Genomic DNA, 14,810 nt, shown 5'->3' with positions numbered 1-14,810 from the left:
CTGGCTGGCTGGCTGGCTGGCTGGCTGGCTGGCTGGCTGGCTGGCTGGCTGGCTGGCTGGCTGGCTGGCTGGCTGGCTGGCTGGCTGCTGGCTGGCTGGCTGGCTGGCTGGCTGGCTGGCTGGCTGGCTGCTGGCTGGCTGGCTGGCTGGCTGGCTGGCTGGCTGCTGGCTGGCTGGCTGGCTGGCTGGCTGGCTGGCTGGCTGGCTGGCTGGCTGGCTGGCTGGCTGGCTGGCTGGCTGGCTGGCTGGCTGGCTGGCTGGCTGGCTGGCTGGCTGGCTGGCTGGCTGGCTGGCTGGCTGGCTGGCTGGCTGGCTGGCTGCTGGCTGGCTGGCTGGCTGGCTGGCTGGCTGGCTGGCTGGCTGGCTGGCTGGCTGGCTGGCTGGCTGGCTGGCTGGCTGGCTGGCTGGCTGGCTGGCTGGCTGGCTGGCTGGCTGGCTGGCTGGCTGGCTGGCTGGCTGGCTGGCTGGCTGGCTGCTGGCTGGCTGGCTGGCTGGCTGGCTGGCTGGCTGGCTGGCTGGCTGGCTGGCTGGCTGGCTGGCTGGCTGGCTGCTGGCTGGCTGGCTGGCTGGCTGGCTGGCTGGCTGGCTGGCTGGCTGGCTGGCTGGCTGGCTGGCTGGCTGGCTGGCTGGCTGGCTGGCTGCTGGCTGGCTGGCTGGCTGGCTGGCTGGCTGGCTGGCTGGCTGGCTGGCTGGCTGGCTGGCTGGCTGGCTGGCTGGCTGGCTGGCTGGCTGGCTGGCTGGCTGGCTGGCTGGCTGGCTGGCTGGCTGGCTGGCTGGCTGGCTGGCTGGCTGGCTGGCTGGCTGGCTGGCTGGCTGGCTGGCTGGCTGGCTGGCATGGCTGGCTGTTGGCTGGCTTGGCTGGCTGGCTGGCTGGCTGGCTGGCTGGCTGGCTGGCTGGCTGGCTGGCGCTGGCTGGCTGGCTGGCTGGCTGGCTGCTGGCTGGCTGGCTGGCTTGCTGGCTGGCTGGCTGGCTTGGCTGGCTGGCTTGGCTGGCTTGGCTGGCTTGGCTGGCTTGGCTGCTTGGCTGGCTTGGCTGGCTTGGCTGGTGGCTGTTGGCTGGCTTGGCTGGCTTGGCTGGCTTGGCTGGCTTGGCTGCTTGGCTGGCTTGGCTGGCTTGGCTGGCTTGGCTGGCTTGGCTGGCTTGGCTGGCTGGTGGCTTGGCTGGCTTGGCTGGCTTGGCTGGCTTGCTGGCTGGCTGCTTGGCTGGCTTGGCTGCTTGCTGGCTTGGCTGGCTTGGCTGGCTTTGCTGGCTTGGCTGGCTTGGCTGGCTTGGCTGGCTTGGCTGGCTTGGCTGGCTTGGCTGGCTTGGCTGGCTTGCTGGCTTGGCTGGCTTGGCTGCTGGCTGGCTTGGCTGGCTGGCTGGCTTGGCTGGCTTGGCTGGCTTGGCTGGCTTGGCTGGCTTGGCTGGCTTGGTCTGGCTTGGCTGGCTTGGCTGGCTTGGCTTGGCTGGCGTGGCTGGCTTGGCTGGCTTGGCTGGCTTGGCTGGCTTGGCTGCTTGCTGGCTGGCTGGCTTGGCTGGCTTGGCTGGCTGGCTTGGCTGGCTTGGCTGGCTTGGCTGGCTTGCTGGCTTGGCTGGCTTGGCTGGCTTGGCTGGCTTGCTGGCTGGCTTGGCTGGCTTGGGCTGGCTTGGCTGGCTTGGCTGGCTTGGGGGGCGGGGGGCTGGGCTGGCTGGCTGGCTGGGCTTGGCTGGCTTTGGCTGGCTTGGCTGGCTGGGCTGGCTGGCTGGGGCTGGGCTTGGCTGGCTTTGGCTGGCTTGGCTGGCTTGGCTGGCTTGGCTGGCTTGGCTGGCTTGGCTGGCTTGGCTGGCTTGCGGCTTGGCTGGCTGGCTGCTGCTGGCTTGGCTGTTGGCTGCTTGGCTGGCTTGGCTGGCTTGGCTGGCTTTGGCTGCTTGGCTGCTATGGCTGGCTTGGCTGGCTTGGCTGGCTTGGCTGGCTGGCTCTTTAGGCTGGCTTGGCTGGCTGGGGCTGGCTTGGCTGGCTGTATGGCTGGCTTGGCTGTCTTTGGCTGGCTTGGCTGGCTTGGCTGGCTTGGCTGGCTTGCTGGCTTGGCTGGCTTGGCTGGCTTGGCTGCTTGGCTGGCTTGGCTGGCTTGGCTGGGCTTGGCTGTGGCTGGCTGGCTTGGCTGGCTTGGCTGGCTTGGCTGGCTTGGCTGGCTTGGCTGCTTGGCTGCTTGGCTGCTGAGCTGGCTTGGCTGGCTTGCTGCTGGCTTGCTGCTCTGGCTTGCTGCTTGCTGGCTTGACTGCATGGCTTGACTTGGCTGGCTTGGCTTGGCTTGGCTGGCTTGCTGCTTGGCTGGCTTGGCTGCTGGCTTGGCTGGCTTGGCTGGCTGGCTGGCTTGGCTGCTTGGCTGGCTTGGCTGCTTGGCTGGCTTGCTGGCTTGGCTGGCTTGGCTGGCTTGGCTGGCTTGGCTGGCTTGGCTGGCTTGGCTGGCTTGGCTGGCTTGGCTGGCTTGGCTGGCTTGGCTGCTTGGCTGGCTTGGCTGGCTTGGCTGGCTTGGCTGGCTTGGCTGGCTTGGCTGGCTTGGCTGGCTTGGCTGGCTTGCTGGCTTCTGGCTTGGCTGCTTGGCTGGCTTGGCTGGCTTGGCTGGCTTGGCTGGCTTGGCTGGCTTGGCTGGCTTGGCTGGCTTGGCTGGCTTGGCTGGCTTTGCTGGCTTTGCTGGCTTTGCTGGCTTTGCTGGCTTTGCTGGCTTTGCTGGCTTTGCTGGCTTTGCTGGCTTTGCTGGCTTTGCTGGCTTTGCTGGCTTTGCTGGCTTTGCTGGCTTTGCTGGCTTTGCTGGCTTTGCTGGCTTTGCTGGCTTTGCTGGCTTTGCTGGCTTTGCTGGCTTTGCTGGCTTTGCTGGCTTTGCTGGCTTTGCTGGCTTTGCTGGCTTTGCTGGCTTTGCTGGCTTTGCTGGCTTTGCTGGCTTTGCTGGCTTTGCTGGCTTTGCTGGCTTTGCTGGCTTTGCTGGCTTTGCTGGCTTTGCTGGCTTTGCTGGCTTTGCTGGCTTTGCTGGCTTTGCTGGCTTTGCTGGCTTTGCTGGCTTTGCTGGCTTTGCTGGCTTTGCTGGCTTTGCTGGCTTTGCTGGCTTTGCTTGCTTTGCTTGCTTTGCTTGCTTTGCTTGCTTTGCTTGCTTTGCTTGCTTTGCTTGCTTTGCTTGCTTTGCTTGCTTTGCTTGCTTTGCTTGCTTTGCTTGCTTTGCTTGCTTTGCTTGCTTTGCTTGCTTTGCTTGCTTTGCTTGCTTTGCTTGCTTTGCTTGCTTTGCTTGCTTTGCTTGCTTTGCTTGCTTTGCTTGCTTTGCTTGCTTTGCTTGCTTTGCTTGCTTTGCTTGCTTTGCTTGCTTTACTTACTTTACTTTACTTGCTTTACTTTACTTACTTTACTTACTTTACTTACTTTACTTACTTATTTATTTATTTTCTCTTGATGTGGAGTTATACTACTCCGTTTATTCAACAAAAATTATCTGCAACAACATACATCAATACAACAAGCTCCAATACATACTGCTATTATATAACAGATTAAATGAGCTACGGGCTGTAATACATAGAAATTAAATTGATAACATACAAACAAGAACAACAGACATACATATTTATATATACATTTTAGCGTGACTTAATCACGGTGATCGAGAAAAACAATGGGTAGAAATTATTTAAGACAATCGAGGTTAATAAAACAAAAAATAAATAAACAAAAAGGTCATAAAAAGGAACACGGTGACGGCCTATTTATTTATTTATTTATTTATTTATTTATTTATTTATTTATTTATTTATTTACTTATTTATTTATTTATTTATTTATTTGTTTAGTTATTTATTTAGTTATTTTTAATTTTTTTGCCAACAAACATCCAAAAATGGAGTAGCCTTGCTCAAGGCAGTCGAATTATTCACTTCAAAAAAAGACCGCCGCTGTATAAAAACCCACCCGTATTCACTGTGCGTAAAACCCACCCGTATTCACTGTGCGTAACATCGCACGACACGATGCCCCGTACACTATCCGCATGCGGAGGCCGTCTCAAGGCAGTCGAATTATTCACTCCGAAAAAAGACCGCCGCTGTATAAAAACCCACCCGTATTCACTGTGCGTAAAACCCACCCGTATTCACTGTGCGTAACATCGCACGACACGATGCCCCCGTACACTATCCGCATGCGGAGGCCGTCAGGCCGACAGCCTTGTAGGATCTGTGTTGAAGCCACTGACCTCATTACTATAATAAGCGAAGAGTTCCCACGGTCAGCTCATTACCATAATGCCCGCGAAAGACGAGACATGTTTACCTCACACACCACCACCACGGACGCATGATAGGGTCCAAAGGTCGTGATAAGGGAAGTGCGTGATGGACATCAAAATGAATAATTCATTTGCCTCACATCCTGTGTTGTCTGATAGGTCTGACGAACGATATACATATTCATGAGCTGCATACTAGCATATCCTCGAGCCCCCCCAATTTCGTCCACTATTGGAATTTTTTCAATACAACACATTAAAACGGGAAGATACAGATCCGACAAGGCTGTCGGCCTGACGGCCTCCGCATGCGGTTAGTGGTGTACGAGTGCGATGACTTGTGTGAACAGTATTCGTGCGATGTGACAGTGTGTATACGGGTTGGTCGTTCGGTGTGATCGCACACACCATGCACAGGGTATACGGCGGGTGGGTTTACAGCTGCGTCTTTTCGGAGCGAATAATGCGACTGCCTTGAGCAAGGCTAAAAATGGAGAAGTTAAAAAGATTAATAAAAAAGAAACTAAACAAATGATCTTGCAGCCGCCAGTTTATTAACTTGCGGCCGCCACTTATTATCTTATTTCATAATAAGTATGCAGACCTTGAGCGGGTATTGAGAAAGCTTGGACTAGGTCAGCCCGGACAAGTTTTGGCATCCCACGGTGATTCCTTACTGCCTCCATGTAGTCCTGTACCTGCTACCCCATATGAGTTGCTGTTTGTATCCTTGGTGATTTCCTTGGTCTGTGGGAGTTTGAGCAATAAATATGGCAGCTTCTAAATTTAACAAGTCAGATTTGAGTTGTCTTCTGAAAAGTTAAAGCTTTCTTAATTCACGCTTATAATAATATAAAGTCCGCATACTGTTTATAATTTGATTGGCTACTATAAAATAAAGAGCAAAGTTATCCCTGTAATTTAATCCTAGCTGGAAATAAACTTGTATCAATAAATCCCGTTCCATGTTGTCTAACATTGCAAAATACCGACAAAAATTTCCGGAATGTACGCCCTCACGAATAAGAACCTGTCCCACTGTATGTTTGCAATTACACATTTTAAGTTGCGGGGCCGCAAGATAGAAAGTTGCGGGGCCGCAAGATAATAAGTTATGGCCGCAAGACATAAGTGGCTGTGCCGTGAGGCTTTATGGTTTTCTAGTCATGAATGGTTTATAGAGTTACAAATAATTTCTAGTCAAAATCAAGATCAAGATAAATATTCAACCTCCATGTGGACTACAGCCATGTTTTGAATTTTAGAACAATAGGGTAAACAACAGTTTACACTATTTTATAATGCTATTTTCAGTCTATAACAAGGGGTAGGCCTACCGGTCACTTCGGCACCTACATGATACAGCAAATCGGCACCAACAAATTGGCACACACAAACTCGTCACATGCACAAAATAATACAAATTTACCATCTTTCATTAAAACAATATTACAGACATTATTTGAAAATAGAGACACTGCATGCACTGAACCGGCTGGCCGGAGTTTCTTGTATGAAATTGTTTGCCGCCTATTGCTAATAGCGAACTTAAATTTGTATGCAGGGTGCTCCTGGCCGTCCACCTTCAAATGTTGACATGGTAAGAGTGAAAGACCTCATTGATCTTGGTCTTGGGGTGAGTGAGATTGCCAGGGATGCTGGCGTCAGCAGAGAAACTCTGTATAAGAAGTTGAGACATGCCGGCGTTCCGTACAACAAGTTCTCAGAAGTCTCTGATGTGGAGCTTAACCAAGTCATTCAGGTATCCCTAGGCTCATGAACAACTTATTATATGTGACTTTTTTTATAATAAATATGTGATGCAAATTAAAAAAAAAAAAAAAGAAGCAATGCTCTTGTGTACTTTACACATTGAACACAGTGGGCGACACTATTATAATTATGTGACATTTTACTAATAAATATGTGATGCAATTTAACCAAAAATGATGAAGCATTCTCTTGCTTTCTTAACACATTGTTAACACAGTCGGCGACACTATGCTTTCTTTGAAAAAAGTTTAAAAGAAAATGTCTACTAAAATACTTTGTTACACTGTCCCGAAATTCATATTCCGCTTAAAGTTTTTGGTTTATGACAATTTTATAAGTAAGCACACAAAGAAAAGGTAGGTTTAAAACTTCCACCGTGCAAGCGTGAAATCTTATGTATTTAAAAAAAAATACCCATGTGCTAAAAAAACTACCCATATGCTGTTAAATAACACCTTATTTGGTAACGAGTAGTGGGAAGAGCTTGAACGTATAAACATTGTCAGAAACGGCTCCCTCTGAAGTGATGTTTTCGAGAAAGAAGTAGTTTTCCACGGGTTTGGTTTCGAGACCTCCGAATTAGATTTTGAGGTCTTGAAATCAAGCATCTGAAAGCATACAACTTCGTGTGACATGTGTGTTTTTCTTTCACTATTATCTCGCCACTTGGACGACAAGTTGAGCTCAAGTTTTAACAGGTTTGTTATTTTTCGTATCGGTGAGGGGAGATACGTCAAGTGAGAAGTTTCTTACGATTGGAGAGTCGTGAGTCTTTTGTCTTGATGGTAATTATGGTAAATGGTTTAATAAGTTAAATTGTTTGTCTCTTCTGACGGTAGGAAATAAAGAGAAATCATCCCAATGCTGGTGAAGTATATGTTATGGGACATTTGAAGGCGAAAGGATTTGTGGTTCCCAGGCAGAAAGTAAGAGAGATAATTCGAAGAATTGACCCCGAAGGAGTGGAGGCACGTAAAAAAAAAGAAGACTATCACAAGAAGGGTCTACGATGTGCCTTGTCCAAACTATCTGTGGCACTTGGATGGGAATCACAAGCTGGTACGGTGGAAGTTTGTTGTGCATGCGGCAATAGATGGGTTCTCACGTCTCATAACTTTTCTGCAATGCAGCACAAACAACGAGGCAGATACAGTGAAAAAACATTTCATTGCTGCTACAGAACAGTATGGTTGGCCAATAAGAGTGAGGTCAGACTACGGAGGAGAGAATAAGGATGTCTGGGACCTTATGTACGAACACAGAGGAATCGACATAAAACCTAGTCCTGTCGTTGTTGGCTCCTCAGTTCACAACGAGCGGGTCGAACGACTTAACCGGGACATAAACATCAATTGCGCGCATGTCTTCAAGCCAACATTCTTCCAAATGGAAGAACAAGGACTTTTAGACCCGAGCAACGAAACTGACCTATTCTGTCTACACTACACATTTGTGCCAAGAATAAATGAGAAACTATCAGAATTCCAAAATGCATATAACGAGCACAAAATTTCTACAGAAGGTAACCGGTCCCCGGTGCAGCTTTTTTATTTATTCCAACACCTGACGTGCCTTCACGACTCATCACCTTGTGAAGATCCGTACCATGGGATTTCACCAACAGAGCTCCAAAGCACAATGCAGCCCCATGTCATAGTTCCCTCCATCGAGTGTCCACTTGACCAGGACATGTTCAGGGAGCTACAGGAAACCATCAGTCCCTGGGCACATGAAGATGGTGTGCAGGTTTACAAAGACGTAGCAGCATTCATTGCAGATAAAAATTATGTTTTACATTGATACGGAAGTCCAATTTCTTTTGGTACCTAACATTAATAACGAGTATTAACAGAAGAAACAGTGCACAAGCACAAATCATTAGAAATATATTTTCCTTTGTAGTGTCTAGTGAGTGAGGATTTAAGTGAAGTATGATCAGGCATTACTGGCCATCAAGTTTAAAGTGCGGTAAATTATAAATTGTTAGCTCTTCATGTTCACAACCTAAATTTCAAATTAAATCAATTAGCTCAGGATCCATTTATACTAGACATCGAGGTTGTTATTTTGAGTTTGTTAAGAGAATATTCTGGATATTCAGGGAGCAGTCGTTGTTTTGAGCTTCACATAAAATAAAATGAAACAAGTAGTACACACATCTGTGGATGACCTTTTTATTACAACTGTACCCGTATCGACTGTTGCCACATATGTGTCATATGTGGCAAATTTAACTGGGAGCATAGAGGCAAATAAATAAAAAAATATGTATATATACATGTTATACAGATCAGTGGTTCGGATAAGTGAGCATTCAAGTTAGAAACTTGTAAGCACGGATATAAACTAATAATAGTTTTAAGATAACAGACGGCTTATAGAGTAATGTTATGTACACTGTCATGTACCTCAAATGAGTTGTAACGGTTTTGAACAGAACATAGACACCTCTTTCCACCAGTGACAAGAAATTTCAAGGTTTGTATTTTCCCACGCAGTAAAGCAATGTGTAGGTGACCTAAACATAGAGTTTAAAATCAAAGGCAGCAGACCTAAATTGAACCTTGTACCTCAATCACATCATACCAGTTGTTACTACCTTTTGAAGTGTAGTCTTGGTGCAAGACTTTGTTATTCCAACTCGCTCAGTTAGCGATTCCCCGCTCGGTCCCTCCTCCCAGCGCACATTAACTATCATCTTGCAACAAGACTACATTTCTCAGAACGTACCGAGAATGAGTGCAGTGTGATAGTGGTACAACAGGAAAGAGGTTGAACTTTCAGGGCGATTTAAATCCCACCCATTGACATTTCCACTACACTGGAATGGTCCAAGCCAGAGTACTTTGTCTATAACATAATATAAGCAAGACCACATGGTCAAGGGCCGCAGTCTCAACATTTTTTTCAAATGTTATTTTCTGGTTTTAAAGACTAATTGTACAACTTTGTATGCAATAAGTGATGTGTTGAGGGTTAATAAATCACAATGCAGAATTTCAGTTGTTTCGTTTAGTCGACAGAATGTGTGAAAGGCAGTGGACACTACTGGTAATTACTCAAAATAATGTTTAACATAAAACCTTACTTGGTAACGAGTAATGGGGAGAGGTTGATAGTATAAATCATTTTGCGAAACGGCTCCCTCTAAAGAAACAAAGTTTTTTGAGAAAGAAGTAATTTTTCGCTAAAATATTTTTAACGAATATAAGCATCTGAAAGCACACAACTTGTGCGACAAGTGTGTACATGTATTTTTCTTCCATTATTCTCTTGTAACTTTGACAACAAATTGACTCAAAATTTTCACAAGTTTGTTATTTTATGCATGCTGAAATACACCAAGTGAGAAAACTGGTCTTTGACAATTACCTATTTAGTGTCCAGTGTCTTTAAAGGGTCCGGGTACTTTTTGTAAGACACTAAACACAATGCTCACATGTTTACATTAAACTTGAATGAACGGTCTTGAACGATAGTATAAAACTCCACTTAAAATATTACTTACTGAGGCACTGTAGTTTTTGAGAAATGAGTTAAATAAGCCAGGAAAATAATTTTGTGACGAAAATCATTTTAGCATGACAAACAAATATGTTGTGATGATGTTTTACTAATTTCTCAAGAACTGCCCATCTTAGTAAGTTACATTTTAAGGGAAGCCTTCTAATATCAATATTTTCAAGCTTTGAAAGTTACATGTAAATCCTTGGACATTGTGATTTGTGTTTACAAAAAGTCCCCAAATCCCAAGTTATAATGATCAAGTGCTGGTAACTTATGGTGGATATGGGGTTATTCTACCCACAAACGAGAGATTCCAAGACTTTGACTCCATCGTTGATTTCTTTTTTAGCACAATAATAAAAAATCAGCACTGCTGAGTTGACAGTGACAGCGGACAGAGTAGTACTTTGTTTTGTACTGTGTATAATTGCAGCAGTGAACATTGATGTTGTAGTGTTAAAGTTGTGCATCTTCTGATCATATCTCTATAATTAAACAGACCCAAAACCCTGACTCTCGACAACTAGGGCTGCATACTCGTCAACAATGGAGTCAAGGTCTAACTCGTCAACAATGGAGTCAAGGTCTTGAAATCTCTCTGATAGCGGTAGAAAAACCGCATATCCACAAGTGTTGATTTTTGGTAGCTCCCTCTTCTCAAATTTAATATCTATTTGGACAGTGCTTGGCTCACAAGGCAGCTGCTCCAGCCCTGTGAGCCACATCATGACATCTGAGAGAGTTATATTTATTGCTGTTTCATTTAATTTTGCCTTAGCTTCTCCGGCTGAAATACAAAAATACAGAGTACAAAAAAGAGAGTAAATTTTAAATGTTAAGGATGTTTTTTAAACATGTGTTAGTGTACTTTGACACACTGTCAAAGAGATAAAACAGTGTACTCTTAATATTCTAAAGATTTTTGACCCATATCAGCTCCTGTATTAATAAAATAATAACTCAGGAAAATTAGTTGAAAAGGAATGGGCAGTGTCATTGTGATTGACTGGAACTCCCTCATTCTTTTTTTCTGGTTCTTTAAAGAGAAAACACGATTTACAGCTGTGGTTAATTTTTTATACTTCTTTTTGTCTTGTTGATTAATAATTGTTGATGCATACTTATCTGAGGTGTGAGGTGGTACATTACTTAATTGCCAGAGACCAAAGTTAACTGATTGATTGATTGAAACCATACATTCTGTATAATTACCTTCTGAGGCTTGCAGAAACATGATCCAACCTTGGGTCACTGTCTCCTGAGCCATGCGGTTGTTGGAGCCTGGTTCACCTGTGAACTCAAAGTTCATGATATCTCGCAATGCTGCGGTAGTCAGTTCCCTTGGTTTCCGGCCTTCCAGGAGCACTGCACACTGACGAGGGTGGTCTTGCATCATTTTTAGCACACCACCAAGTGACAACCCTGCAAATTAGAAAAAGGATTTTTAGTTATATGGTCAACATATCGCCACAAAAACAACATTTAAAAAGAAAAATTTGAATATTTTTGTACTTCAACATCTGGTTGATTGACTTTATACTAAGTCATTGTTCCTTATATCTGTATAGTGTATCCACGACTGAGGAATAGGGAGAACCATTGATTTTATTGATGGTGGAACTTGTGCTCCAGATGAAATTTGGGCGGAGTTCTTTGTATGCCAATTTGAGGTTGTCAAATCACCCAAAGAGGAAATCAGCTTAAATGAGGAAATTGTACAAGATGTTTGGCAATGCTCAAACACCCATTATTAAACAGCCAATAAAGATGATCTCAAATATATAGATATTACAGTTTCCTAACAGCTACAGTCCATCCAGGAAACATAAAAAAATATAACGAGTCTCTTACCTCGCGTTAAAACATGGTAAAAATGGGTTTTTCTCCAGAACGTTATCAACGCTCCAAGCCAAATTTCTGAAAAACGGTGGGTCAAACAAACCCGCGCGACAAAGGAATCGTGACGTCAGTGGTGGCTGTTTGGTGTGGAAATGCAAAAGCTTGAGAACTGTGTTCAAAAGCAGTCGGGGTAAATCGTCACTGACGTCCAGGGTCATTATAATAGATAAGCCATTTTTGTCTCAAGCTGTAAAAGCCAAGCAGCCAGGTGCTTTTTTGACTCGAGTTATTTATAATACTAAATGGAAATTTTTAGAGTAAAATAAAATGGTTATTAACCGGTATCTGCGATGTATAGTTGACATATTGAGATCATCCTTTATTGGCTCTATAACTTACCGTCCATGAACTGATCAAGTTCCATTCTGGGCTTGCACAGAATGTTGTGCTGGACAAGGGCCTTTACCAGTTTGGTAGGTCACCAGGTCTGACGTATGGCTTGCAGTAGCCTGCATCAAACCGACTTGGTATTAGGTCATCTATGGACTCTGCTACTCCACTTTCGTCCATAGATTCCAGCTGGGTAGGAATAAAAAATACAGAAATCTACATAAATGCATGATGCAATAGATGATTAAGAATCTGAGGTTGCTCAACCCATCCAAAACTGATTCAAAATAAATAGTTTGGTACCCCTGGGAGTGGTACGTTATCACCAATGCATTATAAATATTTAGAGGTTTAAAGAAGTGTTGTGGCCGAGCAGTTAAGAACACCAAATCCGAACTCCGGTGTTTCTGATCAGCAGAGTTTGGGTTTGAATCCCCAGCCATGACACCTGTGCCCTTAAGCAAGCACTTAGACATTGCTTCGTCCTTCGGATGGGAGGTAAAGCCGTTGGTCGCATGTGCTGTGTACTGCATGTTATGGAACCCAATGCGCTTATCACAAAGATGCTGTATGCGCCACAGAACCTTGAAATCCCTTATAAGGTGCTATATAATTGGTTCTCAGAATTCATCAGTTCAATATCTCATCTTTCTGAAAGTTTGTATATACTCAGCGCCTTGAGCACCTTGTTGGTAGATATGTGGGCTACATAAGACTTTGATATTATTAATATTTTTGGTTTTTACCGATACACCGTACTTCCCGCATTGTATACCCAGTACTTCCCTTGAGTCCTGTGAAAAAATATCACAGGCATATTACTCGGTTGGGAATCGAACCCACGAGGCCGACCTTTGCAATTCCAGGGCAGTGTCTCACCGACTCGAATACCTAGATGGGTTTGTGGGTTCGAATACTACTTAAGTAATATGCCTGTGATATTTTTTTTCACAGCACTCGCGAAGTACTGAGTATACAGTGCTAACACACATCGATGTGTGAGTAAAAACCAAAATTAATATTCTTTATCCCCGATGCAAATTTAACATCTATTTGTATTATGGTTATCATTATTATAAGACACTGGACACTTTTGGTAATTATCAAAGAATGGTAATTATCTCACTTGGCATATGTCAGCAAATGCCAAAACATTGTGAAAAACCAGTGAAAATTTGAACTCAATATTAGTCATCGAAGTTGCAAGATAATAATGGAAGAAAAAATAACCCTGTCACACAAAGTTTTGTGCTTTCAGATGCTTGATTTCGGGACATCAAAATCTATCAAAATCTAATTCTGAGGTATCAAAATGAAATTCATGGAAAAATGTTTCTTTCTTGAAAAGTATGTCACTTCAGGGGGAGCCGTTTTATCACAATTATTGTATAATACCAACAGCTCTCCATTGCTGGTTACCAAGTAAGTTTTTTGTTTGAGTAATTAACAATAGTGTCAAGTGGCTTTAAGGGCTTATTGTAACCAAAAGGGATCAACCTCCCCAAAGATGACCAGACATTTACCTGTGTTAAAGCTTCGGTCATTTGGCCAGGGAGGTGGGCCTTAGTGAAGGTCTGTGCCCTACCCCCAGGATAAACTCTACCATGGGCCGGGCAAAGATGGGTAGCCCAGGGCCGCCATTTAAAATGGTGGCAGCAGTGAGCTGACCAAGGAAGCGAAAATGCTTCCTCTCCAGCCTAATGTAGTTAGGCTGGAAATAACGATTCCCTTCACCTCCTGTAGTTACAAAAAATTTATATATATATTGTTTAAATGTGTCCAAAATCGAACCACAGGATTATTTAAAATGGAAAATAATCATTAGCCCTTTTTTCAATTGTCAATTCTCCTTGGACATCCAAGGAGAATAGCAGCTTACCCTTTCTCTATTTAAACTGCCACGGTAAAAGGGTATATCCCATGGTAGGTGAAAGAGGTAAAGTTTCAGAGCAGGGGGGAGAAGTTAAACCTCACCTGGTGTTCTGAAATGTTAACAGAAAACCACCTTAGTTTGCAGTTATGAAAGTTGTGATTAAAGGCAGTGGACACTATTGGTAAATACTCAAAATAATTATTAGCATAAAACCTTAATTGGGAGAGGTTGATAATGTAAAACATTGTGAGAAACAGCTCCCTCTGAATTGATGTAGTTTTCGAGAAAGAAGTAGTTTTTATTTAATTCAATTTTGAGACCTAGGTTTCAGAATTTGAGGTATGGAAATCAAGCATCTGAAAGCACACAAATTTGTGTGACAAGGGTGTTTTTTCTTTCATTATTGTCTCGCAAATTCGACAACCGATTGAGCTCAAATTTTCACAGATTTAATATTTTATGCATAAAAATTATTTTGAGACACTAAGTGAGAAGACTGGTCTGTAAAAATTACCAGTAGAGTCCAGTGTCTTTATTCAAATAAGTCACAACATAAGGTTTACAATCATGACAACTGTGCAATAAACGTGACCAGAAAACCTCCAAAAGGGAATGCAATTGAGCCTTACCTTGTGTCATGTCACTGCTGCCAACCTCCTTTCCCAAGAGAGTAGTGAACTCTGGTCAGGCCACCGATGTCGACCCCTGACTCCCCTGTAAAAGTTACAGCAAGCTTGCTGAGCAGGTTCGGCTGATTGTAGCCTACACCAATCAGTGCATCAGAAAGGAGACGCTGTCTCCTCACGGACAGAGACAACAGTTCCAATCAGTTCTTGTAGGGTCCTACAACACAAATGTATTACATTACACATAAAAAGACTTTTTCATGATCATGGGAGTTTTGCCTGGAAATGTTAACTGCACTTTGTTAACAATTGTGGAGAACAAAATCAACTTACAATGAAACACATGCAAGTGGCCCCCATATGACATTACTTCCAGTTTGGACTTGAAGTTAAAACAACAATGTTAAAACACAAATTTTGATATTGGCTAAACAGCTGGGTATTCGTTCATGAGAACAAGTGGCTCTACGTACATTCAATTTATTTGTGTTTTTAACAGAAAACAAAGGGATAAAAATACTTGTAAAACCCTTTCTGCTCGACACCACAAATCAAGCTATGTATTGCACCTT

General features: G+C 44.5%; 1 protein-coding gene and 1 pseudogene across 2 annotated transcripts; one reads left to right on the top strand and one right to left on the bottom strand.

Annotated features, from left to right (window-relative positions):
* The first annotated feature begins 6,853 nt into the window (after nucleotides 1-6,853).
* On the top strand, nucleotides 6,854-7,810 carry LOC139943014 (uncharacterized; annotated as a pseudogene).
* A 2,191-nt stretch (nucleotides 7,811-10,001) lies between these two features.
* LOC139943015 (uncharacterized) lies at nucleotides 10,002-14,367 on the bottom strand. 2 transcript variants are annotated; one of them, XM_071939828.1, is made up of 4 exons: nucleotides 14,242-14,367; nucleotides 11,749-11,928; nucleotides 10,723-10,932; nucleotides 10,002-10,297 (listed from the first exon to the last, which is right to left on the bottom strand). In XM_071939828.1, the coding sequence occupies exons 2-4, from the start codon at nucleotides 11,771-11,773 to the stop codon at nucleotides 10,002-10,004; spliced, it is 531 nt and encodes a 176-aa protein (XP_071795929.1). In that variant the 5' UTR covers nucleotides 11,774-11,928; nucleotides 14,242-14,367. The 2 variants fall into 2 exon arrangements, with proteins under 2 accessions (XP_071795929.1, XP_071795930.1); XM_071939829.1 differs by lacking the exon at nucleotides 14,242-14,367 and adding an exon at nucleotides 13,263-13,318.
* Nucleotides 14,368-14,810: the final 443 nt, after the last annotated feature.

The sequence above is a fragment of the Asterias amurensis genome, chromosome 10 (genome assembly GCF_032118995.1).
Source record: "Asterias amurensis chromosome 10, ASM3211899v1".
Lineage (NCBI taxonomy): Eukaryota > Metazoa > Echinodermata > Asteroidea > Forcipulatida > Asteriidae > Asterias > Asterias amurensis.
This window is presented reverse-complemented; position numbering and strand designations above follow the sequence as displayed.